The sequence below is a fragment of the Pituophis catenifer genome, unplaced genomic scaffold, assembly GCF_029215685.1.
Source record: "Pituophis catenifer annectens isolate HBS135680 unplaced genomic scaffold, rPitCat1.0.hap2 SCAF_2, whole genome shotgun sequence".
Lineage (NCBI taxonomy): Eukaryota > Metazoa > Chordata > Lepidosauria > Squamata > Colubridae > Pituophis > Pituophis catenifer.
The window spans coordinates 5847714-5875584 of NW_027256882.1; the positions used below are offsets into that span (position 1 = coordinate 5847714).

General features: G+C 43.6%; 1 protein-coding gene across 1 annotated transcript; it reads right to left on the minus strand.

The window, feature by feature from the left end:
* Positions 1-40: 40 nt before the first annotated feature.
* On the minus strand, positions 41-23967 carry LOC139311695 (zinc finger protein 91-like). Its single transcript, XM_070936170.1, has 2 exons — positions 22418-23967; positions 41-1669 (listed from the first exon to the last, which is right to left on the minus strand). The coding sequence occupies exons 1-2, from the start codon at positions 23956-23958 to the stop codon at positions 592-594; spliced, it is 2619 nt and encodes an 872-aa protein (XP_070792271.1). The 5' UTR covers positions 23959-23967; the 3' UTR covers positions 41-591.
* Between the last annotated feature and the right edge of the window lie 3904 nt (positions 23968-27871).

Here is a 27871-nt window from a genome sequence, read left to right on the forward strand (position 1 = left end):
TAGCTGCTCTTCTTTGCATTTTCTCCAAAGCTTAAACATCTTTTTTGTAATGTGATGACCAAAAGTGGATGCAGTATTCCAGGTGTGGTCTTACTAAGGCTTTAAAAAACAGTACTAATACTTCATGTGATTTTGATTCTATGCCTCTGTTTGTACAATCAAGGATTATATTAGCTTTTTTTGCCTGCTGCCACATACACGTTTAATCCATTCGGACTCCCAAAGTCCCCCTCACAATTACTGTTTTTGAGCCAGGTTTCATGTAATCTGTTTTTCCTGCCCAGGTGTAAAATCATACTTTTCTTCACATTAACTTTCATTTTGTTGGATTCAACCTTGTCTCATTTGGATCAGAAAGACACAATATGCATACACACAAATCTATAGAGACATGGTGGGTCGGTGGTTAGAATGCAGTACTACAGGCTAATTGCCCACAGCCAGGAGTTCGATCCTGATTGGCTCATGGTTGATTCAGTCTTTCATCTTTCTGAGGTCGTTAAAATGAGGACCCAGATTGCTGGGGAACATATGCTGACTTTGTAACCTGCTCAGAGAGTGTTGTAAAGCATTGTGGAGTGGTATATAAGTCTAAGTGGAATTGCTATTGCAATATAGTTTCTCCCGAGCGTGGATCCTTTTATGAGAAGTAAGATGACAATTCTGAACAAAACTCTTTCCACATTCCATGCATTTATATGGCTTCTCCCCTGTGTGGATCATTTTATGGGAAATAAGATTACACTTTTTAGTAAGGGTCTTTCCACACTCCATGCATTTATATGGCTTCTCTCCTGTATGGCTTCTTTTATGGGAAATAAGATAACATCTATGAGCAAAGGTCTTTCCACACTCCATGCATTTATATGGCTTCTCCCCTGTGTGGATCATCTCATGGGAAATAAGATAACCTCTTTGAGCAAAGGTCTTTCCACACTCCATGCATTTAAATGGTTTCTCTCCTGTGTGGAGCTTTTTGTGTCTTCCAAGTCCGCTGCTCTGAGTAAATGTCTTTCCACACTCCATGCATTTATATGGCTTCTCTCCTGTGTGGTTCATCTGATGGGAAATAAGATTACATCTATGAGCAAAGGTCTTTCCACATTGCATGCATTTAAACGGCTTCTCGCCTGAGTGGATCTTTTTGTGTCTTCTAAGGCCACTGCTCTGAGCAAAGGTCTTTCCACACTCCATACATTTATATGGCTTCTCCCCTGTGTGGTTCATCTGATGGGAAATAAGATTAGCTCTTTGAGCAAAGGTCTTTCCACAGTCCATGCATTTATACGGCTTCTCTCCTGTGTGGATCATCTTATGGGAAATAAGATTAACTCTTTGAGCAAAGGTCTTTCCACATTCCAGGCATTTATATGGTTTCTCTCCTGTGTGGAGCTTTTTGTGTCTTCTAAGGCCACTGCTATAAGCAAAGGTCTTTCCACACTCCATGCATTTATATGGCTTCTCCCCTGTGTGGATCATCTTATGGGAAATAAGATTATATCTTTGAGCAAAGGTCTTTCCACAAACTATGCATTTATATGGTTTCTCCCCTGTGTGGATCCTTTTATGGATAGTAAGTGTATTGTTATGAGCAAAGGTCTTTCCACACTCCATGCATTTGTAGAGCTTCTCTCCAGTGTGAATCCTTTCATGGGAAGTAAGATGCCACCTTGTTCTAAAACGTTTTCCACATTTCAAACATTTATTAGGCTTCTCTTTTGTGTCGATAGCTTTTTGAGATGTAAGGAAGTTATTTCCAAAAGAAAGAATGAATGTCCCATTGTAATTTTGTCTCTTGTATCTTATAGCATCTTCTCCTTTGTTTTGGATTAAATCCTGTTCATTTACTTGCACTTTAGCTTTTATTAGCTTCAAACTGTTTCCAGTATATTTTTCTCTTATTTTCTCTTGTTGGGCAAGAAAGTCTTGCATCGGAGCATCAGTGGAAGATGAGCTTTTCTGATTCCAATTCTTCGAGTGGTTTCTCTCATGGCTTTCGAATTCCATTTGAATTCCAAACTTCTCCCTTCCATCTTTAGCATTGATCACTTGGAATAGTTCACAGGAATCTTGATTCTCCTGCCCATTATTACCTTCAAAGCAAAAGGGAAATGAAAATGATAACAAGGTTAGAGAAAATGATCAAAGTGTAGAAAGTCAACTGAATTTCCTTCTGAATTTCTCCAAAATTCCATTAGGTTGTATGTTTGCATGCCTACAGCAAAGGTTTAGAGAAGCAAAACAAGAAAAATGAAGTCTGTGCACGTCCTGTTTTTGCCTCTCCGGTGTCCAGAAACAGTCTGCATGCCAAAAACGGGCTCGTTTTTGGCCTCCCAAACCCTCTTCATGTCCCGTTTTAAGCCTCCAGGGAAGCCTCTGGGGAGACCAAAAATGGCACTTGCAGAGGCCTCCGGAGGCCAAAAGCAGGTCCGTTTTTGGCCTGCAGTGTGCTTCTGGACACCAGGGAAGACAAAAAGGGGACATGTGGAGGGTTTGGGAGGCCAAAACCAACCCCCTATTCACTCTGTAAGATAGGTAGGAAAGTTGCAGCGCCTCTGCTGTCATGCGTAAGTGTGAACCTGTAACCTGTACCCTAGGATGCTTGAATTGGATTGGGAGAATGCTCTTCCATGGGCTAAGTGTGAAAGTTCTGTTCTCACACAATTTGGGGAGGTTTCAGAGGACAAATGACAACACACTCCTCTCACATGACCTCCAGAGGAAACATAAAAGCACACCTCGTTCTTCTCAGCCCCCACAGATAAGTTCAAATAGAAATGGAAAAATAGAGATAAGAAATGGCACAGAAAGCACCTAAGCAAAGAGACATTGACTCTTTCCTTCCTTTCGAGAAGATCCTTTCCTTCTCCCTCCCAGGAAACGATATCTGATTAGTGGTTTTTTAAATAAAAAAGCTAACTATCATCTGCATTCTTGAACTCTTTGATTGGGGACTAGAGAACTCTTACCCAGAGAGGCCACGTTCCTATGGTTTTCAAGCATGACTTCCGAATGCAGTGCTTTCTGATCAGGATGCAGCTGAGACCATTCCTTCTCAGAGAACGATACAGCCACCTCCTCGAAGGACACAAGACTCCCCTGATCATGGAAAAAAGAACAGAACAGGAGGATTCGCAAAATCTGTTCATCTTTTTTTAAAAAATAATTTTTATTCAGCATTTACATTTTTGATATCTTTGTTACGTTTTTACAGCTTTCCGATACCGGCATCTTTGGTAATATCTATTTTGTCTTTTGACCAACTATAAACACATACATTTTATGTATTACTTACTAATTCATATATTCACTACAATATATACATATCTATTACACATTAAATATTTTGTTCCTCTACAATATCTTCTCTTACGTTTATACATTTATACATTGATTTTAGATTCTTTCTCCAGCCAGCTATACCATCTATTCCATGTTTTGTAATAAATCGTTTCCCCTCAGTCTTTAAGTTCCATTGTTAATTTATCTGCTTCCTAGCACCTTCTTTACAATCATCGTATTTGATAGAGCAAATCGTTGTTTCTATTTTGTGCAAATGAAATTCTGGCAGCCCTAATTATGTGGAGTATGAGGTAATAAATTTCTTTTCTGATTTTTTCTTTTATAATTCCCAACAAAAATAGTTTGGGTTTCATAACAATTTTTTCCCGTCATTTAATCTAGCCATTTTTTAATTTTTAACCAGTATGCCTTTGCTTTGGGACATGTCCACCATATGTGGAAATATGTCCCGTGTTGACGGTTACATTTCCAACAATGTGGTGAATTTTTTTGGGATATCTTGGCCAATCTCACTGGGAGTAAATGCCACCTATAAAACATTTTATAAATATTTTCTTTGTAGGCGGCTGATGTCATTTTATAATTTGTTCCCCATAATTTTCCCCAATACTCTAATTCAATATTATACCCAAAATTTTTCGCCCAAATTATCATCGTTTCCTTTACCGTTTCTTCCTCCATTTTGAATTGAAGGAGACGTTTATATGTTTTGGTGATTATTTTCTCATCGATCCCGGTTAATATTTTATCCATTTCTTGGTCCGTTTGGAATCCATATACTTCTATGTCTTTTTTGTATTTTGCTTGGATTTGTAAATAGGGCCACCAATCACTTTTAATTCCTTCTTCCAATAATTTTTGTCTAGATTTCAAATTCCCTACTCCATCTAACAATTCCTTATATGTTGCTATTTTATTAAAGTCAATTAAATTGGGGTAGACCAAGGCTTCCATTGTCGACACCCACCTTGGGATTTTTGGATAAAAGTTCCTTTTAATTTTTAAGTTAATCCACGTTTCTAACAGTACTTCCCTCGCTTGATTCCTCTGGAAGTATTTATGGGCTGTGTCTTTTCCATCCCAGATGAAGGAGTGCCAACCTTTCTGTAAGCCATGCCCCTCAATTGTTAAAATTCTTCCATTTTTTAGATTTATCCATTCTCTGAGCCATAACATTACTGCCGCCTGGTGGTAAAGTTCCCAATCTGGAAGGACAAAGCCACCCTTACTTCTGGCATCTTGTCACATTTTAAGTTTGATTCTGGGCTTTTTCCCTAGCCATATAAATTTACTAATAATTCTATTCAATTTGTCAAAAAAGGTTTTCCCCAATTTCATAGGTACTGTTTGAAATAAATATAAAATTTTGGGTAGGATATTCATCTTTATTGTGGTGATTCTCCCAATCAAAGAAATTTGTAATTTTGCCCAATTTTTAAAATATTTTTGAATTTGTTGTAATAATTTTAAGTAATTGTCTTCCTTTATTGAGGATGTTCTTGCCATTAACCAAATGCCCGGGTACTTTGCCTTTTTGACAATTTGAATTCCTAGTTTCTCCTCTAATTTCTTATTTTGGCCTTGTGTGAGGTTCTTAGTAATTATCCTTGTTTTGTTTTTATTTATTTTCAGGCCTGCTACTGTCCCAAATTTCTCTGTTCTTCATCCGTAAAAGCCTGTGTTTTGTATTCTTCTCTGTTAAATTTCCCCTTGCCTGCGCCAGTTATTTCTAATGAAAGGATGCATAAAAGGGGAGATAATGGACAGCCTTGTCTGACCCTTTTATTTATGTTGACTTTTTCTGTAAGCTCTCCATTGACCATAATTTTTGCTGTCTACTTTGAGTAAAGTAGAGCCTTGATAGTACAGTGGTCTAAGCACCCTGTTATTAACACGGCTGCCTGCAATTACTTGCTGGTTCGAATCTCTCCAAGGCTCAAGGTTGACTCAGCCTTCCATCCTTTCTAAGGTAGGTGAAATGAGGACCCAGTTTGTGGGGGCAATAAGCTGACTTTGTATAAATATACAAAAGTATGAAGGCTATTGCTTAACGCATTGTAAGCCGCCCTGAGTCTCCGGAGAAGGGCGGCATATAAATCAAATTTTAAAAAAAAAATTGCCTTAATCATTTCTATAAATTTTTCGCCAAATTTCATCCCGATTAATTAAAAACTGTCAATTCTAGTCGTCGAATGCCTTTTGTGCATCTACCATTATTACTGCCAATTCTTTTTCTGGGTGGGGCTCGTAATATTCTAAAATGTTCATTATAATCCTTGTATTGTTTTTAATTTGTCGTTTGGTAGAAACCCATTTTGATCCGAATGAATAATTTTGTTTAATATCTTTTTTAATCTCTCTGCTATTATTGTCAGGATTTTGTAGTCGATATTTAACAGCAAGATTGGCCTATAATTTTGAATAAATTGATTATCAGTACTTTCTTTGGGGATTAATGTTATATATGCCTCCATCCACGAATTTGGCATTTTGGCTTTCTCTAATACCTCATTAGAAGGGGAACTTCTTGGGACATTTTAAATTTTATTGGGCCAATATTAGTTTAATTCTTTTAAAATTTTAAACTTTGTGTGCGCTGTTTTTACCTTTGGCTGTGCACCGCCCTGAGTCCAGCAGGAGAAGGGCGGTATAAAAAATCGAATAAAATAAAAATAAAATAAACTCATCAAATTTGCAGACAAGACCAAATTGACAGGAATACCAACACTCCAGAAGATAAACTCCAGATATTGAAGGATCAACAGATTGGGCCCCATCTAACAAAATGAAATCAACTGAAAATTGCTTTCACTGAAAAAATATTTGGGGAAGTTTTATCAAGTTGATTGATTCTGCAAAACCTTCAATGCCTTTCAGCAAAGTAACCCTACTTCTGGATCAACTGACCTATCGCTCTGTCTATCTTTGATTGATCTAGTAGTCTGAGCCATTGGCTGAAAGCAAGAAAAGAAAGAAGAGAAAACCAGAGGTTATAAATGAGGCTTTTTAAAAATGGTAATGTGGCAATGTGAGTATTTATTTATTTTTCATTAGCCTTGCACAATTCCAAGTCAAAAAATTACCCCCAAAAATGGGTCTCTAGCAGGTCCTGCCACTGTGATATGTTGATTTCTATTTCTTGAAGGACTTTTTAAAAATTGCTTCTTGTGAACTTAAAGTTGGCAGAGTATTTAACAGAACAAGATAACCAGAGGAAGCTATGCTGGCTGACAGGAACTTGAACCTGCTATTCTGTTCTCCGTGTTGTAGAAGAACACAAAAATAATCCAGGCCAAACAAGGGGGGGAAATAGAAGGAGGGAGCCCTCTGCACACCTGCTTCACTTCCTGAAGGGAGAATAGAAATCTAATCACTTTTCACTTTCTTACCTGATTTGGAGGTTCAACTACTGGTTCATCTCTGTCATAAAAACCAGAAAGCTTCATTCTTTGTTTCTCTGTAAGGAATAAATAATTTCAAAATGCATCATTAACAAAATAGAAGGAGATATTCTATAGAAAAGAAGAGATAGCGAAGTTAAGACAGATAGGAAATCGGAGGATCTTCCATTACCTCCTGAGATGTCCTGACTTGGATCTTCCCAAAGGATCCTCCTTAAAAATAGCTCCTGAGGGGGATTTGATGGGTTCTTCTTTCCCTCAGGATCTCTGATCTCCACAGTGCAGCACTTCAAAAAGGAGGAAGGAAAAACAATGCAGATTTAATGTACATCACACGACATAAAGTGGATTCTTATATTCGGAACACGATCTCAAAACCCCCAATATCCATCTGTGAGGTTGAGTGAGAAAACAAGGGAACAATTGCCACATATGATGAATGTCAGAGAAGTTTGGGAAGGAGGGTGAAGTATTCAAACAGATTCTCTATTCCCTTCTGAGCTCCCTGAAGTCTCTCACCTGCAACTGGACCTGCTCCTTCTGCTCCTCCGCCTGGCTTAGGAGGAGGCCTTCCGCCAGGGCCACTGCCTGGGAGCTGGTCTCTGCTCCACACTCCCGCACCCAGCCCTCCATCTCTGGGGGCAGAAGGAACAGGAGCTGCTCCAGAACCACCAGGTCCAGCATCTGGGCTTTGGTGTGCTTTTCTGGTCTCAGCCATCGCCTGCAAAAGCCATGGAGTCGGCTGCAAAGTCCTCGGGGACCCTCAGCCTCCCGGTATTGGATGGAGTTCCAGGGCGGAACTTCTGAAGGGAGGATGGTTTCCTCCTCCAGGATCTCCTGCCTGGTTCTTGTCCAGAGCTTCGCCCCCTTCCCAGGCTGAGCAGCTGAAGGGCCTTTTCCGGCTCCCTCCTTTCCAAAAGGTTGTGTCTCCATCCTTTCTCTGTCCTGCAGAGCAACTGCAAATGGCTCCAAGGACTCTGGTGGGTCTCCAGATGCCTTTTCCTTCACGGGACCATTTCTGGGGCTGCAGGACTGATCCCTGCAAGGGATTCCGCTCTTTTTCTTCTTCCCCCAAGAGGAAAGTTTGCCTTGCAAAGACCACAAATGGCTTCCAGTTTCTGTATCTGAGATGGGAAGAAAAAGAAACGCCAAGAATTAGAAAGTGGAATTCAGCCACTGAGCGACCTTCCCCCAAACTGTCCGGAGCCCCCTCTCCCGCCTTCCCGGCATCCCGCTTCTTCCTCTTCCCCCTGCAGGGAGAGGGCGGCTGGGGAGCATGGGACCCGGGAAGAGCCCCCCCCTCACCCGAGGCACCTCTGTATGTCCCCCCGCCAGACTCTCCCGCACCTCTCCGCATTCTCCGGGGCCCCAGGGGTTAAGGAGAGCGAGTGAAAAGTCCTAGAGAGGCAAGCTTTTGTGATGTCACTTCCTTCGCAGCTTCCTGTAGAAAGGCAACCGTGACATTCTCTTGGCAGAATGTCTCTGCCCTCTGGTGGATTTGGGGTAAAGTGCCAGGATCGTCGAAAGAAGAGCGCATGGGAGGGGGAAGGGAGAGGGCGGGGAGGATGGGCTTGGGAGTAGGAGGAAAGGTCCCTCCCAATGGCTCCCTGTCAGACAAAGGCTTCAACATCTGTGCTTCTTTTCCCCCTTTTATATCAACCCAAATGCATTGAAGGAAGTTTTCGCCTTTCTTCTGTTGCGTTTCTAGAGTGGTTTGGTTATTTCTTCTGTATAGTGCAACTCCACCTCCATCTCTTTCATTCGGCCTGCTTCTTATTTACAGAAGAGAAGAGAAGAGAAGAGAAGAGAAGAGAAGAGAAGAGAAGAGAAGAGAATGATATAGAATAGAAAAGAGAAGAATGGAATAGAATAGAGAAGAGAAGACTGGACTGGACTGGACTGGAATGGACTGGAATGGACTGGAATGGAATGGAATAGAGAAGAATGGAATAGAATAGAAAAAAGAATGGAATGGCATGGAATAGAATAAGGAAGAATGGAATAGAATGGAATAGAATAGAGAAGAATGGAATAGAAAAGAAGAATGGAATAGAATAGAAAAGAGAAGAATGGAATGGAATGGAATAGAATAGAATAGAAAAGAGAATGTTTTAACTTTTATGTTTTTATATATGGTTTTTTATGTTTTTATATATGGTTTTTAAATTCATTTATTTATTGTATTTATTTATTGGTTTGATTTATACCTGCTTAGTTGCGTTTACGGCCCCCCCAAGCGGTGTTCTTTTTTTATATATATACAAAGTCAGCTTATTGTCCCCACAATCCGGGTCCTCATTTTACCTACTCGAAAAGATGGAAGGCTGAGTCAATGAGCTGGTGAGATTTGATCTGTTGATCTGCTGAACTAGCAGTCAGCTGAAGTAGCTGCAGTACTGCACTCTAACCACTGTGCCACCTCGGCTCATAATGCATTGTAAGCCGTTTTGAGTGTTCGGAGAAAGGCGGCATAGAAGTTGAACAAATAAAAAATAATAAAAATAATAAATAGAATGGAATAGAATAGGGGTGCCTCAGGGCTCGGTCCTCTCTTCCCTCCTATTTAACATCTACATGAAACCACTGGGTGAAATCATCCAATGACACGGGGTGGGATATCAGTAATATGCTGATGATACCCAGCTGTATATCTCCACCCCTCGTCAGTTCAGTGAGGCAGTAGATGTGATGTGCCGGTGCCCGGAGGCTGTGAGGATCTGGATGGGAGTCAAGAGGCTCAGACTTAACCCAGACAACACCGAATGGCTCTGGGTATTGCCCCCTAAAGACTATGTTGATTGTACATCCTTGGTTCTAGGGGGTGAGAAAGTGCACCCCTCAGAACGGGCTCGCAATTTGGGTGTCCTTCTAGACTCACAGCTGAAACTGGAACAACATCTGACAGCTGTAGCTAGGGAGACCTTTGCACAGGTTCGTCTGGTGCACCAATTGTGACCCTACTTGGATCAGGAGACTCTCCTCACAGTCACTCATGCCCTTGTCACTTCACGGTTGGATTATTGCAACGCGCTCTACATGGGCTACCCTTGAAAAGTGTTCGGAGGCTACAGTTGGTCCAGAATGCAGCCACGCGAGTTATAGTGGGTGCGCCTAGATTCATCCACATTACATCAATTCTCCACAATCTGTACTGGCTCCCTATTGGTCTCCGGGTGCAATTCTAGGTGTTGGTCATTACCTTTAAAGTCCTATATGGCTCAAGGCCAGGCTATCTTCGAGATCGCCTTCTACCACATAGCTCCCAGCGACCGGTAAGATCCCACAAAGTTGGTCTCCTTCGGGTCCCGTCAGCTAAACAATGTTGGCTGGCAGGCCCGTGGGGGAGGGCCTTCTCTGTGGCTGCCCCGGCTCTCTGGAACCAATTACCTCCTGAGTTCCGGAGCGCCCCCACCCTATTGGCCTTCCGCAAAGCGGTGAAGACCTGGCTCTTCCGGCAGGCCTGGGGCCGTTGATCTTGTTATAAGGATCTTGAGAGACCCGGCCACGAATTGGAGTGCATGTGTTTTAACATTTTTAAAGTTTTAATTTATTTATTTATTTATTTATTTTAATTTATATACTGCCCTTCTCCCGAAGGACTCAGGGCGGTGAACAGCCAGAATAAGAACACACAAATAGAAAATTTAAAATTTAAAATATATATTAAGCAATATGGCCCGTAACTAATTAAAAACCCATTTTTTAAACATTAATGTTGTAATGTTTTTCTTTTAACTTTTTTATGGGATTGTTCGGATTGTCTTATTCTTTGTTGTAAGCCGCCCAGAGTCCCTTGGGAGTTGGGCGGCATAGAAATGCGACAAAATAAATAAATAATAATAATAAACAAAAGAAGAGAAGAATGGAATAGAATAGAAAAGAAAAGAGAAGAATGGAATGGAATAGAATAGAAAAGAGAAGAATGGAATAGAATAGAATGGAATAGAGAAGAATGGAATGGAATACAATAGAAAAAGGAAGAATGGAATAGAATAGAGAAAAATGGAATGGAATGGAATAGAATAGAAAAGAGAAGAATGGAATAGAATAGAATAGAATAGAATAAAGAAGAATAGAAAAGAATGGAATAGAATAGAATAGAAAAGAATGGAATGGAATGGAATACAATAGAGAAGAATGGAATACAATAGAAAAGAGAATAGAATGGAATGGAATAGGAAAGAAGAGAAGAATGAAATGGTAAAGAATGGAACAGAGAAGAATGGAATAGAAAAGAGAAGAATGGAATAGGGAAGAATGTAATGGAATACAATAGAAAAGAGAAGAATAGAAAAGAAGAATGGAATAGAATAGAAAAGAAGAGAGGAATGGAATGGAATAGAATAGAAAAGAGAAGAATGGAATAGAATAGAGAATAGAATAGAAAAGAGAAGAATGGAATAGAATACAGAAGAGAAGAGAAGAGAAGAATGGAATGGAATAGAAAAGAAAAAAGCAATATTCTTTCTGGCAGCCCTTGAGAATTGGGAAGATACCATCATGTCTCCCCTCGTCCTTCTTTTCATCAGACTAGAAAATACCCAGTTCCAACAACTGTTTTTTTTTTATGTTTTAGACTCCATCTTTGTTGCTCTTCTCTGCACTTTCTACACAAAGAAAAATAGGAATAGGAAATCAGGAAAAGGAGAAAGACAGGAAAAGAAAGTCTGAGGTACAAGAGAAAAAAGGGGGGAAAAAAGACATTGACTTCTTTTTTAGCACAGTGCAAGATTTTTTTAAAAAAGCCATTCCAGCCTGACAATTCAATCTAATACACAAAAGCAAAGTCATTTTATCTCTCTTTTCTTTGAACACTTTAAATGTGAAAATGCCCAATTTACGGCTGAAGAAGGAAAGGGCAGAATGGTCCTGAAGACCCCTTTGTGGCTGAGGGAGGGAGGGAGGGCTCCCGCCTGAGGGGATCTGCGCTCTGATTGGTCGCTGCGGGTGGAAAGGGGGCGTTTCCCTTTTTTCCCGCCTTTTCCTTCTGGGCGCCGTTTGAGATTTACCTCAGGATCTTCCTGACTGTCTTCTCTGCTGCGAATCTTAAAATATATTTATATGGAAGTAAAAGTAAAAGTTTGTGTCCGTGTCTCCCTCTTCCTTTGGACAGCAGCTGCCTATTTCCTCCACGTTAAGCCTCTTCGGTTGCCGCTTCCAGTCGGGGGTTTCTCTTTTATCCCCTGAGAGTGTCGGAAGAAAAATCAGGTCCAGTTCCAGGAAGGGAAGAAAATGGAGGCTGCTTAAGAAAGGAGGTTGATTGACGGGCGGAACCAACAACAGCCTGCAGTCAGAAGAGAAGAGGGACCTTGGAGGCCATCTAGTCCAGCCCCGTGGAAGGTCTCTGGGGAAAGGAGCGGGAGGCGGAGGAGAAACGGCCAAACTTTAATCCGGGGTCTCCGTTCGGGGCCGCTTTGAAAGGAAAAGGAGGATCCTGACCCACAGAAGGAAAGGAAAGGAAAGGAAAGGAAAGGGGGGGTTGGAAGGACCTTCCGAGCAAGAGAAACGCGGGTTTCAAGGAGAAGAGTCGCCTTTTTCTGCCCCGAAGCGAAGCGGGGCCTCTCCCTGGTTTAGCTGAGGGGCTTCCGAGGGTCCCTTCGTATTGGAGGGTGTCTGCCTGTCCTCGCTACCTCGCTCCCCCCTTGTCACCCAGCGCAGCGGCTCTTCCTACGGCAGAATCTCCGCATGGAACGAAGGTGCCTTTGTGTCTTTTTCTCGGACCTTTGAGTTGGGAGGGGCCAGAAGGAGCTGAAGCACCAATGGGAATTCTCCCTGCTCGAGCGTCATCGGTCTCCAGGCAGAGTCCTTTGTGACGTCACCTGAAGGAGGAGGGAGACTTCGGCGCAGAGAGCGAAACTGAAAGTGGGAGGGGGATCCCTTCAGTCTTGGGGGGCTGCAGCTAAAGGGGGGGTTCAGGGCAGGCTCAGAAGGGACCCTCCACTTTCTTTGCTCTCTTCACGATCCTCAGCCAGACTTCCCTCTGGGTGCATGAAGGGGTGGACTAGACGTCCGCTTAGGTTCCCAAACTGCCCCCCCCGGGGGGGGGCTGGTCCTTCTCTGAAAGGGGCCTCCGGGCTCTTTCTAGCTAACTCGGGGGAGGGGAAGGGGCCCTGACACGGGGACTGGGGGGGCTGACTACGGAGGACAAGGGAACGAACCCCCCAGGGGCGGAGGGGGCAGCCCCAGAGTCAGGGAGGGGCTGGGAGGCCAAAGGGCTGCAGCTGAGAGAGGGTGAATCCATCCTGGCGCCGGTCTCCGAGGGGGACGTTTTTTACCCTCCGCTCAGCTGGGAAGAGGGGAGGAAAGAGGCTCCTTGAGCAGCAGCAGGGCCCTTTGGAGGCTGCGCAGGAATGGGGGGGCTGCTCCAGGTCATCTGTGCAAGCGGTGGCGGAGGGGGGGATTTTTATTTTATTTCTTTTTTCCTTCTGTCATAGTTTCTACTCCTTCACTTCAGAGCGAGGCTAGGGGAGCTTTTCCTCCCACGGGGTTCGATACAGGGGAGGGGGGGAGGGATTCTCCTTTATTCATCCCCAGCAGAGCCCCTCCAGGTAGGATCGGGGGGGGACAGGTAAAAGGAAGTCCGTACTCCCCTCCAGGGCTGGCGTGAACCCCCCCTTGAGCTGCGCCCCCCCCAAGACTGAACGGCCCCCCTCCCACTTTCTCCGCTTCTCTCTCTGCAAGGAACTCTCCTCCATCGGGTGAAGGCGAGGGCGACTCTGCCCGGAGACCGATGACGCGTCAGAAGGGAGACGTCTCATTGGTCCTTCAGCTTTTCTGGCCACTCCCAATTCCGAAGTCCGAGGAAAACGGACCCCCCCTCCCATCCACACCCACCTCTGGGGCTGGGAGTCTCCGCGTCCTTCTCCTCTCCCTTTGGGGGCGCTTGTGGGGCAGCATCCATGGGCTCTGCTGGGCTCCCCCTGATGCTGCTGGTGGGGCGCTGGCCGGGATCCCCGGAAGCGAAGGGGGGAAGGAGGGGGCTCGTCGTGGGGAGGGGAGGGTCTGGGAGTCAGTGCTCCTGGAGGGGGGAGATGGGTTTGGGACCCCAGAAGTGGGGAAAGGGGTCGAGGGCAAGAGAGGCGGGAGTCTCTGTGTGGTCTCCGCTCCCTTCCTTCGCCCCACTTCCTTTGAAGAGAAATATCGTTTCCAAATGTTCTTGTAGCCTTTGTATTCTTTTTTCTCTATGAGCTTGGGCTTGTAGGAGCTGCTTTCAAAAACCATCTCAGGTTGCCCAAATTCTAACTGCTGTACGTGGGGGTGAAAAGAGAAGGGGGAACGTTGTGTCTAGGTAGCTTGAAAGAAGATGCCTCAGCTGGCTGAAGGTGGAGCTTGGGGTCCCTGGGCTGTTGGACTGAGGATTGATTGGAGGTTGTGATTCAGGGGGAATTTTCAAACTTTTGCTTTTATTGGGTGTAATTCCGGATCCGGTTCAGAATTGGAATCACACCGAGTCCTTTCCAGTTTAACGCGTGCCTAATAAAATGGATTTGAAAAGGAAGATGGATGCCTTGGACTTCATTTTTCTTGACATCAGCCCTGAAACTCCGTCCTAAGAATCCATCCTCTGAGATTAGCTCCGTTCTTCTGGAGGGGAGCTGAAGACAATATTTTCCCAAAAGAAGAAGAAGAAAAATCCATATCCATGGCTATGTGTCAGAGGATCTGAGTGGATTTTCTTCCTCGGAAAAGGTTTCAATATTATTTTAAGAAGAGTGAAAGGATGGATGGGTGGACGGTATATCAATCCATGCAATACATTTATAATTTATAAAATAACCTGGAATTTTAATAGAAATTCTGTGAACTACAGTAATCCTATACTCTCAACTATATGGTTATAGCATCAACCATATAGATGCCTTCTCTTCCCCCCCAACCCCCCATATTATCCCCCAAACAGACCTTCTGTTTCTTCTACTCCTCTTTCACTACATCCATAGAAAACCGTTTTTCTAGTCTTTGCGGGAGATTCAGGTTCCTGTGAGTTACACAAAGGCGGCTTAGACAGACCCTGAATTCCAGATCCTGTTTAAAGAGCTTTGTGGGTCCAGAGGTGGCCTGGATCCTTTCCTGGCTGGAGGGGTCAAACTCCCCCCTGGCCCAGCACCAGCCTCAGCAGCCCAGAGCCAGGTCCCCCCCAGCAGCTGAAGTCCGCATCTGCCCCACAGTTGTATATCTGGACACAGCCAGTTGCAGAGTCGGCCCCAGATCCAGGCAGCCACTGTGGGGCCTCCATCCCTCACCTGGCCCAGGCAGAACCTCTGGGCCCCTTTCATGCTTCCAACCCCCCAAATATTGCGATTTTCTCTGAGTTTTCTCTGCCATCCCCAGCTACACACACACACACAAATACACATACATAGAGTTTCTTTCTCCAAGCCCCAACAGCTGCAGAGGCGCTTGGGCTTCGCTTCCCCAGCCTGAAGCTTTGGGCTCCTCCGAAGTGGAACTGAGGAACTGGCCAGGATCCAGCAGGCAACAGGCCTCGATTCTTCATCAGGGCAGCTCAGGGACTCTCCTCCTCCGCCCAGTTGGTGAGCCTCCAGGTGGGGCAGCCTCTTGGTCCTCTGGCCCACTGGAAGTGGCTGAAGTTTTGGAAGTTCCTGACTCCCGAGGAGACCTTGGAGAGCCCAGGAAACAAACCGATGGAGGGTTGGAGAAATGTCACTCAAGGCCCAAAGGACCAAAATTCTTCCTCTTTGGACCCTTTGTGTGGAGACCCTCCCTGCTCTCTGGGGGAGGCTCTGATGGAGCGAGGGAGGGAGGGAGGGAGAGAGGCATTGGGTGCAAAATGGGGCAAGAGCCTCCCCTGGCTGTGAGGGACTCAAACAGGCTCAAATGCTGGAGGAAGAGGCCCCGGCCGACCCCAGGAGACCTTCCAGCTCCAGCATTTTCAAAGCAACGGAAGAGGCTCTCCAGGGGGAGCAGAGAAGGTCTCCGAGGGGTCCCCTCCACCTGGCAGGACTTATTGAGGAGGGGGTCCTGCCTCTTCCCCTCATTGGGATCCCCCCACCCTCTTCCCGAACCAATTCTGGCTTCGGACCCAAAGCATCCGGGATGGTCAATCCAGAGGCAGGGGAGGGAGGCCTCCATCTGGGGAGGGGAGATATTTTCAGAGGGTCTGCTGGAAAAACACAGGGTGGGCTTGCTCCCTCCCTTTCAGCCCCCCAGGCAGACCCACACAGTGGGGGGAGATTTATTGGACAGGAAAGGATGGAGGGAGAATTCCCTGCCTCTTTCTGGGAGGAAAAGGGGGCAAAAGACCAGCGATTCCCCCATGTCATCTCCAGGGACTTTTGGAATTTTGCTTAATTGACCTAATTGGGGGGTTGATCAAGAGGAGAAGCCTCCCCCTCCCCCCTTCAGACGTTTCAGAGTAACAGAGAAGATGGAGCTAGATAGAGGTGGCAGCAAAGGAGGGAGCCTGCAGCGTTTTGGCACAACTTACGTGAAATGTCAGAATGGGAGAATCAAGAAGATAAAGTCACAAATTTGGGGTGCTCCCTCTCCTTTCCCCCCATGTCCTAAACGGCTCCTCCTTCCCGTCCCTTCTTCACATTTTCAAATGTGGCAACATCCTGGGTGAGATTTTAATTTCTGTGTGTTTTTATGTTGTATTGCACCGCATTTGGGGGTGTCAGTAAGGAGAAGCTGCCCAAAATGTCGAGATCCTTGCTGAGGGGGCTGATTTGGGGGGTTTCGGAGGGAGATCCCCCCCAGACCAGGCTATGCCTGCAAGTGGAAAGCCACCTTCCCAGATGGCAGATTCTGCCCAGGATGAAGGGGGAAGAGGGGCGGGAAGGGATCCAGAGGGAGGGAGATCTTGGGGAAAGGGAAGGTGGGGCAGTTAGGACTGAGGAGATCAGGCCGATCCCAGGATCACAGCAGCCTTGGAGTGGGTCCCTCTTGATCTCCCCCTTCACCAAATGCTCCAACTGGCACAACTCTTGGGTGGATTAAAAGGGGGAGGGATCTGGGTGAGCCCCCCAAGAGGTTCCTTTTAAAGGTTCACTCCAGCTCAGAGTATTTCTCACTGTTGAGGGATTGTTTTTAATAACTGTTAATTCTTTAATGCTGAAGAACATTCAATTTGTTATTGGTAATTTAAAGCCGGGATGTAATCTGGTCGCCACCCAGACAAAGAACAACATTTCCGGTGTGGTTTTTTTTTTTTCATAATAAGCCCATTTGCATCTTGGAACGTTAAAGATCTTTGTGGAATAGCTAAAAAAAAAAGGCAGCAGCTTTGCAAAGTGAAAATCATGATTATTTGTTTGAACAAGAAATGCAATGAGAAAGAAGCTTTTAGCAAGAAAATGGATGGAGTAGATTTAAATCAGTGGAAATTGAAGAGTTTTAATTTGGCATTTTTATTGAAAACATCTTCAACTCGTATTTATTTTATTTATTTATTTTTAAAATTTTTATACCGCCCCCTCTCCCGAAGGACTCGGGGCGGTGAACAGCCAAAATTAAAAACACACAATACAAATATTAAAATACTTTAAAACGAAATTAAATCTTTGGCTTCCCCAATTTAAAACCCCTTACCCATAAAATTCTCCAATTAATTTTTTTTATTGAAAAAGTTTTATTAGTAAAACAAATACAGTTTTCCCACAACCCTCCCACCCAACCCCCCTCCCCCTCCCCAACTTCCCAGAGCAGAACACAAGGTATTTCTATTAACTTTTAACAATAAACTAAATTGTTTAACCAACCATTAAACTAACACCCCCTAAAAAAAAATTCTTAACCCCCCATAGATAAAATCCAACTTCTTAGACATAATACTTCTAATATCACTTATATAGCGCTTATACAATTAAAAGAAATCATTCATAAGCTATTTGATATTTTTTAGTCTGATACTTATTTTGAATATAATCAATCCATCTTCTCCAGTCCTGTCTATACCTTTCTTGTGTGTGAGCCTTCAAATATGCTGAAATTTTAGCCATTTCAGCTAAATTAGTTACTTTCAATATCCAGTCATCAATAGTAGGCAAAAAGTCCTTCTTCCAATGTTGTGCTATCAACAATCTTGCTGCTGTTATCAAGTTCAAAATCAGTTTAGTCTCTGCAACTGTACAGTCCGTAGTTATACCCAGTAAAAACAACTGCGGAGTAAATTTCAGTCTTTTTTTAAAAATATTCTGCATCACCCACCAAATCTTTATCCAAAATGCTTTGATTTTTTTACAAGTCGAGCATATATGATAATAAGTTGCATCATCACAATCACATCTCCAACATTTAGCTTGCACATTAGGATACATACATGATAGTTTTTTGGGATCTAAGTGCCATCTATAAAACATTTTATAAAAGTTTTCTCTTAAATTTTGTGCTTGTGTAAATTTCACATTTCTAGTCCAAATCTTTTCTCAAGTCTCCATCATCACTGGCTCTTGAAAATTTTGCGCCCATTTAATCATGCAATCTTTAACCAGTTCCGTCTCAGAGTCTATTTCTAATAAAGCATTATACAGCCTTTTAATATGCATTTGTTTTTGATCTCTAATTTGTTTTACCAAATTCTCCTCATTTTGCACGAAGCCAGTTTTTTGATCTTCCTTCCACCTGGCTTGAAGCTGACCATACTGAAACCATGTATAAATTATACCTTCTTCTCTCAATGTATCTAAAGATTTCAAATACATTACCCCCCTTTCCATAATAAGAAGCTCTTTATAGGTAATCACCTCCTGTTTTTGTTCTATACTTATATTTTCTATTGCATGTCTAGGATTTGCCCATACAGGTATCTTATAATTTAACTTGTATTGATATTTTTTCCAAACCCTCAGCAAAGCATTTCTAAGTATATGGGCCTTAAATACTTTATCCACTTTTTTGTCATATAACAAATAGGCATGCCATCCATATAACAAATCATAACCTTCTAAATTCAAAATTCTCCCCTCTGTTAAGTTGAACCAGTCACTAATTTGTGATAAGACCGCTGCTTCGTAATATAATCTTAAATTAGGCATTTTGAGACCCCCCCCCTTTCACGTGTATCTTGTATAATTTTCATCTTTATTCTGGGTTTTTTCCCAGCCCAAATAAAAGTATTAACACCTTTCTGCCATTCTCTCAAATTTTCATCTTTCTTAAGCACAGGTATCATTTGGAACAAGAATAAAAATCTAGGTAACACATTCATTTTAATTGCTGCAATTCTTCCCAATAAAGACAACTGTACTTTTTTCCAATTCTCCATATCCCTCTGTACCTTCTGCCAGAGATCCTCATAGTTATTTTTATATAATTTTGTATTTGAAGCTGCTATATACACTCCTAGATATTTAACCTTTTTAGCTATTTCAAACCCTGTTATTCTTGCTAGTTCATCTGTTTCAAATACAGACATATTTTTAGTTATCATCTTTGTCTTATGTGAATTAACTTTAAATCCTGATACTTTCCCATATTGATCAATTATATCCAATATATATGGAACCGATTCTATAGGTTGAGATAAGGTAACAACCAAGTCATCTGCAAATGCCCTTAATCTATAATCTTGATGTCTAATTACAATACCCTTCAATTTTTCTGAATCACGAATCTTATTCAATAGCACTTCCAAAGTCAAGATAAACAACAATGGGGACAGAGGACACCCCTGCCTTGTTCCTTTCTCAATTCTAAAAACCTCTGTTAAACCTCCATTGACTATTATTTGTGCTGTTTGCTGCTGGTATATCGCTCTAATTGATTGTATAAAATACTCTCCAAAATGCATTTTCTCTATTATTTTAAACAAAAATTGCCAGTTCAAGCGATCAAATGCCTTCTCTGCATCCAAAAATGTAAAAGCTGCAGGGACTTGGTTATTTTTTTCTAAATATTCCAGTAGGTTTACAATTTGTCTAACGTTATATTAAATTTGCCTCCCTTTTATGAACCCTGATTGGTTATTATGAATTATTTGTTGCATAACTGGCATTAATCTATTAGCTAATATCTTAGCAAAAACCTTATAGTCGGTATTCAAAAGTGAGATTGGCCTAAAATTCTCAGGTTTGATGGAGTTTTGATCCTTCTTTGGAATTAGTGAAACAAAAGCTGTTTTCCAAGAAGGTGGTACTCCTCCTCCAACCTGTATTTTATTAAATAAGATTTTAAGTGGTTCTAGCATTTCAGATTGTAAATGTTTATAATAAACAGCTGTTAGTCCAATTAAAATTTTTTAACCCAGCCCGGCTTGCTGAAATAAAAAAAGTCTTCAGGGCCCGGCGGAAGGTATGGGGGTCCGGGATCAGTCGTATCCCTGGGGGTAGCTCATTCCAGAGGGCGGGTGCCCCCACAGAGAAGGCTCTTCCCCGGGGGGGTCGCCAGCCGACATTGCCTGACAAACGGCACCCTGAGGAGGCCCTCTCTGTAGGAGCGTATTGGCCGGTGGGAGGTTATCGGAGGCAGAAGGTGGTCTCGTAAATAACCGGGCCCTAAGCCATGGAGTGCTTTGAAGATGAGAACCAATACCTTGAAGCGCACCCGGAAGACCACTGGAAGCCAATGCAGCTCGCGCAGGAGAGGTGTCACGTGGGAGCGCCATGTCGCCCCCATAAGTACCCGCGCGGCCGCATTCTGCACCAGTTGGAGCCTCCGAGTGCTCAAGGGGAGCCCCACGTAGAGAGCGTTGCAGTAGTCCAGGCAGGAAGTAACGAGGGCATGAGTGACCGTGCATAGGGAGTCCCGATCCAGAAAGGGGCACAACTGGCGTATCAGGCAAACCTGATAGAAAGCCCCCCTGGCCACAGCCATCATATGCTCTTCTAAAGACAGCCGTGCGTCCAGGAGCACACCCAAGTTACGCGCCCTCTCCGTGGGGGCCAATGTGTCGCCCCCAATAGTCAGTGATGGCACCAGCTGACTATATCGGGACGCCGGCAGCCATAGCCACTCAGTCTTGGAAGGGTTGAGTCGGAGCCTGTTCCTCCCCATCCAGACCCGCACGGTCTCCAGGCACCAGGACACCACTTCAAGGGCATTGTTGGGGTGGTCCGGGGTGGAGGTGTACAGCTGGGTATAATTATTTATTTTATTTATTTTTATTTTATTCGGCTTATATGCCGCCCTATCTCACAATGGACTCAGGGCGGCTCACAACAATAAAACACAAGCCACAATAAAAATAAAGACTAAAATCTAAAAATTTTAAAATGAACCCATTAAAACCCTTAAAACCCCATCATCAGACCAGGTCAAGGGATTTGAAAAGCCAAGTATAATTACTTTTAGTAGGAAAATAAACAGACTATCAGATGGCATGAATCATTTTTATGGCCCAATCCAAAATTACACCTAATTTTAGACAAAAATGTACTGATAACATTTTGGGTTTCCAATTGGATGAGATGGGAGTTGCTGGAGAGAGTTTTTAATTCACTTCTGGATCCACTAGTGAAGTGGAAGAATATTTCTTTTTCTTTTTAAAGACCCCTCCAGAGACACAACTTTCTCCTTCTGTCCATCCAGGAATTGAGGGAGCCCTGGTGCCTGAAGTCCAAAGCCCAGTACGAGTCTTTGGTGGTTGGCGCCCCTATCCGCACTTTCGGGTCAAGCAGGAGATCCTATACCATTTCAGGATCTATTGATATTCCTACAGGATCTATTTCAGACAAGTGACTATCCAGTCTCTTCTTTAAAATGTCCAGAGATGAAGCAACCACAATGTCTGAAGGAAAGCTGTTCCACTGGTTAATTGTCTTCGCTGTAAGGAAGATTCTCCTTAATTCGAGGCTGATTCTCTCCTTGATTAGTTCACAGGCATTGTTTCTTGTCCTGCCCTCTCGTGCTCTGGAAAATAAATTGACCACCTTTCTCTTTGTGGCAGCCTCTCAAGTACTGGAATACTGCTATCCTGTCACTCCTAATCCTTCTCTTCTGTAGACTACCACACCCAAATCCTGTGACCGTTCTTCATATGATTTAGTCTTCAGGCCTTTAATCAACTTAGCTGCTCTTCTTTGCACTTTCTCCAAAGCTTAAACATCTTTTTTGTAATGTGATGACCAAAAGTGGATGCAGTATTCCAGGTGTGGTCTTACTAAGGCTTTAAAAAACAGTACTAATACTTCATGTGATTGTGATTCTATGCCTCTGTTTGTACAATCATGGATTATATTAGCTTTTTTTGCCTGCTGCCACATACACGTTTAATCCATTCGGACTCCCAAGGTCCCCCTCACAATTACTGTTTTTGAGCCAGGTTTCATGTAATCTGTTTTTCCTGCCCAGGTGTAGAATCTTACTTTTCTCCACTTTAACTTTCATTTTGTTGGATTCAACCTTGTCTCATTTGGATCAGAAAGGCACAATATGCATACACATACAAATCAATAGAGACAGGGTGGGTCAGTGGTAAGAATGCAGTACAACAGGCTAATTGCCCACAGCCAGGAGTTCGATCCTGATCGGCTCATGGTTGATTCAGTCTTTCATCTTTCTGAAGTTCGTTAAAATGAGGAACCAGATTGCTGGGGAACATATGCTGACTTTGTAACCTGCTCAGAGACTATGGTAAAGCATTGTGGAGTGGTATATAAGTCTAAGTGGAATTGCTATTGCAATATAGTTTTTCCCGAGCGTGGATCCTTTTATGATAAGTAAGACTACCTTTTTGAGCAAAAGTCTTTCCACATTCCATGCATTTATATGGCTTCTCCCCTGTGTGGATCATTTTATGGGAAATAAGATTCCACTTTTTAGTAAAGGTCTTTCCACACTCCATGCATTTATATGGCTTCTCTCCTGTGTGGATCATTTTATGGGGAATAAGACTACATCTATAAGCAAAGGTCTTTCCACACTCCATGCATTTATATGGCTTCTCTCCTGTATGGCTTCTTTTATGGAGAATAAGACTACATCTATGAGCAAAGGTCTTTCCACATTCCGTGCATTTATATGGTTTCTCTCCTGAGTGGATCTTTTTATGCATAGTAAGTGTATTGCTCAGAGCAAAGGTCTTTCCACACTCCATGCATTTAAATGGTTTCTCTCCTATGTGGAGCTTTTTGTGGCTTATAAGGCCACTGCTCTGAGTAAACGTCTTTCCACACTCCATGCATTTATACGGCTTCTCCCCTGTGTGGATTCTTTTATGGGAAATAAGATTATCTCTTCTAGCAAAGGTCTTTCCACATTCCATGCATTTAAATGGCTTCTCTCCTGAGTGGATTCTTTTATGGAAAATAAGATGATCTCTTTTAGCAAAGGTCTTTCCACATTCCATGCATTTAAATGGTTTCTCTCCTGAGTGGAGCTTTTTGTGGTTTTGAAGGCTACTGCTCTTAGTAAACGTCTTTCCACACTCCATGCATTTATATGGTTTCTCCCCTGTGTGGATTCTTTTATGGGAAATAAGACGACGTTTTTCAGCAAAGCTCTTTCCACACTCCATGCATTTATACGGCTTCTCCCCTGTGTGGATCCTCTTATGGGAAATAAAATAACTTTTGTCAGCAAAGCTCTTTCCACACTCCATGCATTTATATGGTTTCTCTCCTGTGTGGAGCTTTTTGTGTCTTCTAAGGCCACTATTATATGCAAAGGTCTTTCCACACTCCATGCATTCATTCGGCTTCTCCCCTGTGTGGATCCTCTTATGGGAAATAAAATAACTTTTGTCAGCAAAGCTCTTTCCACACTCCATGCATTTATACGGCTTCTCCCCTGTGTGGATCCTCTTATGGGTAATAAGAGTACGTTTTTCAGCAAAGCTCTTTCCACACTCCATGCATTTATATGGTTTCTCCCCTGTGTGGAGCTTTTTGTGTCTTCTAAGGTCACTGCTATTACCAAAGGCCTTTCCACATTCCATGCATTTAAATGGTTTCTCCCCTGCGTGGATCATCTTATGTAAAGTAAGTGTACTGCTATGAGCAAAGGTCTTTCCACACTCCATACATTTAAATGGCTTCTCCCCTGTGTGGATTCTTTTATGGGAAATAAGATTACCTTTATGAACAAAGGTCTTTCCACACTCCATGCATATATATGGATTTGCTCCCGAGTGGATCCTTTTATGGGAAATAAGATTATTGTTATGAACAAAGGTCTTTCCACACTCCATGCATTTAAATGGCTTCTCTCCCGAGTGGATCCTGTTATGGGAAATAAGATTACTTTTGTCAGCAAAGCTCTTTCCACACTCCATGCATTTATATGGTTTCTTTCCTGTGTGGAGCTTTTTGTGTCTTCCAAGGCCACTATTATATGCAAAGGTCTTTCCACATTCCATGCATTTAAATGGTTTCTCCCCTGCGTGAAAAGAAAATGATAACAAGGTTAGAGAAAAAGATCAAAGTGTAGAAAGTCAACTGAATTTCCTTCTGAATTTCTCCAAAATTCCATTAGGTTGTATGTTTGCATGCCTACAGGGGTGTGATATGGACAGTATGATTTCTATATTCATTTATTTTATTTGTTTCAATTTATATGCCGCCCCTTTCCGAGGACTCATGAGTCCAGAAAGCTTTGGAAATATCTAGAAAACATCTCTTTCTTTATAATTATCTATATATAAGCAAATCTCACTCAGAATCAGTTTTGAGTTAAGGAATAATCAGGAGAAACATCCAAGGAGGAATTAGGAGAAAACTTTAGAATTATTGCAGTGGGTTAATTTCACCAGAGACCTGTGAGAAATGAAACAATTTTGAAACAAACTCTTTCTTCCACAGTGTACCTTTCAGCAGCTGCTCCACAGTGTCTGGTGAGCGGGATCCCCGCTCGGCCCATTCCTTGATCCCAGCAATGAGACTTTGGAGCAAAATCCCTTGCTGAAGCCTCCCATTGGCTTGTAAACGCTCTTCGTGCGGAGATTGGAAAGGTTGGGAGGTTTCAAGAATGGCTATTTCGCTGCCCCAATGTCCCATCAGCTTGGAAGGGCTCTTTGGCCGGATCTGGTACAGGCATCTGTTCGCAGAGAACGGAAGGCCTAAACTACTTTAGTCGGAGATCACACGAGACCAGGAGAGTGCAAGACCTCAGGCTATTAATCTCTTGTGATCTCAGACCCAGTACTTTAGGCCTGCATTCTTTTATAAACGGAGGACTTCATGAGATCCAGTGCAAAAGTCTTTGAAAACGAAGAGGCCTTCCCTCTCTTTGCAAAGCATTTTGCCCTGGACCTCGTGCAGGCCCTGGTTAGCAGAGAACATAGGCCTAAAGCACTTTAGTGCGAGATCACGTGAGATCAATAGTGTTAGATTTCCCACTACTGATCTTGTGTATCTCTCAATATTTTAGGCCTTTTTTCTGAAAATGCACTAAAGTAGGCAAAGAAACCTTTGCCACATCGCCGGAAGGTACCGTATTTTTCGGACCATAAGACCGAAGCAAAGGTTTAGAGAAGCAAAACAAGAAAAATAAAGTCTGTGAGCGTCCCGTTTTTGCCCTCTCCAGCGTCCAGAAACAGTCTGCATGCCAAAAACAGGCTCGTTTTTGTCCTCCCAAACCCTCTGCATGTCCCGTTTTAAGCCTCCAGGGAAGCCTCTGGGGAGACCAAAAACGGCGCCTGCAGACGCCTCCGGAGGCCAAAAGCAGGTCCGTTTTTGGTCTGCAGAGTTCTTCTGGACGCCAGGGAGGACAAAAAGGGGACGTGTGGAGGTTTTGGGAGGCCAAAACCAGCCCCCTATTCGCTCTATAAGACGCACAGATATTTCCACCCCCTTTTTGGGTGGGGAAAGTGTAAGTCCCAGCAGGGTGGGGTGGGGGAATAGGTAGGAAAGTTGCAGCGCCTCTGCTGTCATGCGTAAGTGTGAACCTATAACTTGTACCCTAGGATGCTTGAATTGGATTGGGAGAATGCTCTTCCATGGGCTAAGTGTGAAAGTTCTGTTCTCACACAATTTGGGGAGGTTTCAGAGGACAAATGACAACACACTCCTCTCACATGACCTCCAGAGGACACATAAAAGCACACCTCGTTCTTCTCAGCCCCCACAGGTAAGTTCAAATAGAAATGGAAAAATACAGATAAGAAATGACACAGAAAGCATCTAAGCAAAGAGACATTGACTCTTTCCTTCCTTGGTGAATGAGGAGGCCAGATCCTTTCCTTCTCCCTCCCAGGATACAATATCTGATTAGTGGTTTTTTAATAAAAAAGCTAACTATAATCTGCATTCTTGAACTCTCTGATTGGGGACTAGAGAACTCTTACCCAGAGAGGCCACGTTCCTATGGTTTTCAAGCATGACTTCCGAATGCAGCGCTTTCTGGTCAGGATCCAGCTGAGACCATTCCTCCTCAGAGAACGACACAGCCACCTCCTCGAAGGACACAAGACTCCCCTGATCACGGAAAAAAGAACAGAACAGGAGGATTCGCAAAATCTGTTCATCTTTTTTTTTTTAAAAAAAAATAATTTTTATTCAGTATTTACACCTTTGTTACATTTTTTACAGCTTTCTGATACCGGCATCTTTGGTAATATCTATTTTGTCTTTTGAACAACTATAAACACATACATTTTATGTATTACTTACTAATTCATATATTCACTACAATATATACATATCTATTACACATTAAATATTTCATTCCTCTACAATATCTTCTCTTACGTTTAAACATTTATACATTGATTTCAGATTCTTTCTCCAGCCAGGTATACCATCTATTCCATGTTTTGTAATAAATAGTTTCCCCTCAGTCTTTTTTTTTTTTAATTAAATTTATATACCGCCCTACTCCCGAAGGACTCAGAGCGGTGAACAGGCACAGAATAAAATACATAAATATAAAAGTTAAAAAACATAAATTAAAACAGAATTAAATAATTAAGCCCAAGACAATTAAAAATCCCAATAATTTAAAACAAATTAAAATTACAATTTAAATTTAAAAGAAAGGGGAGAAAATTAGGCCAGGCCAGCCTGCTGGAATAGGAAGTCTTAAGAGCACGACGGAAAGGGCGCAGATCCGGGATCCTCCGTATCTCCGGGGGGAGCTCGTTCCAGATAGTGGGTGCCCCCACAGAGAAGGCCCTCCCCCTGGGGGCCGCCAGTCGACATTGTTTGGCTGATGGCACCTGGAGGAGCCCCTCTCTATGAGAGCGTACTGGCCGGTGGGAGGCTATTTGTGGTAGTAGGCGGTCGCGTAGATGACCAGGTCCTAAGCCATGGAGCGCTCTAAAGGTGGTGACCAAAACCTTGAAGTGCACCCGGAAGACCACCGGGAGCCAGTGCAGCTTGCGCAGGAGAGGTGTCACACGGGAGCGCCATGTTGCTCCCATAACCACCCGCGCGGCCGCACTCTGCGTCAGTTGGAGCCTCCGGGTGCTCCTCAAGGGGAGCCCCATGTAGAGCCTTGCGATAGTCCAGGCGGGAAGTGACCAGGGCATGAGTGACTGTGTGTAGGGAGTCCCGATCCAGAAAGGGGTGCAACTGGCGAATCAGGTGAACCTGATGAAAAATCCTCCCAGTCACGGCCATCAAGTGCTCTTCTAAAGACAGCTGTGAGTCCAGGAGGACACCAAAGTTGCGAGCCCTCTCCGTGGGGGCCAATGATTCGCCCCCAATAGTCAGCGATGGCACCAGCTGACTATATCGGGACGCCGGCAGCCACAGCCACTCTGTCTTGGATGGGTTCAGCCTGAACCTGTTCCTCCCCATCCAGATCCGTACGGCCTCCAGGCACCGGGACATCACTTCAAGGGCATCGTTGGGGTGGTCTGGGGTGGAGATGTACAGCTGGGTGTCGTCCGCGTACTGGTGGTACTTCACCCCAAAACCACGGATGATCTCGCCCAGTGGCTTCACATAAATGTTGAACAGGAGGGGCGAGAGGACCGACCCTTGCGGCACCCCACATATGAGGGGCCTCGGGGTTGACCTCTGCCCCCGTCAACACAGACTGCGACCGGTCAGAGAGAAAGGAGAACCACCGCAACACAGTGCCTCCCACCCCTAACTCCCACCGGCCAGTTCGGTCCCACAGAGAGGGTCTCCTCAGGGTGCCATCGGCCAAAGTATGTCGGCTGGCGACACCCAGGGGGAGGGCCTTCTCTGTGGGAGCCCCTGCCCTTTGGAATGAACTGCCCCCAGAAATTCGTAAAATCTCTGATCTCTGTGTATTTCACTGTGCCCTCAAAACCTTGTTGTTCCGCCAGGCGGGGCTATCAATGTAAAGATTTTAATTGGTTTTAA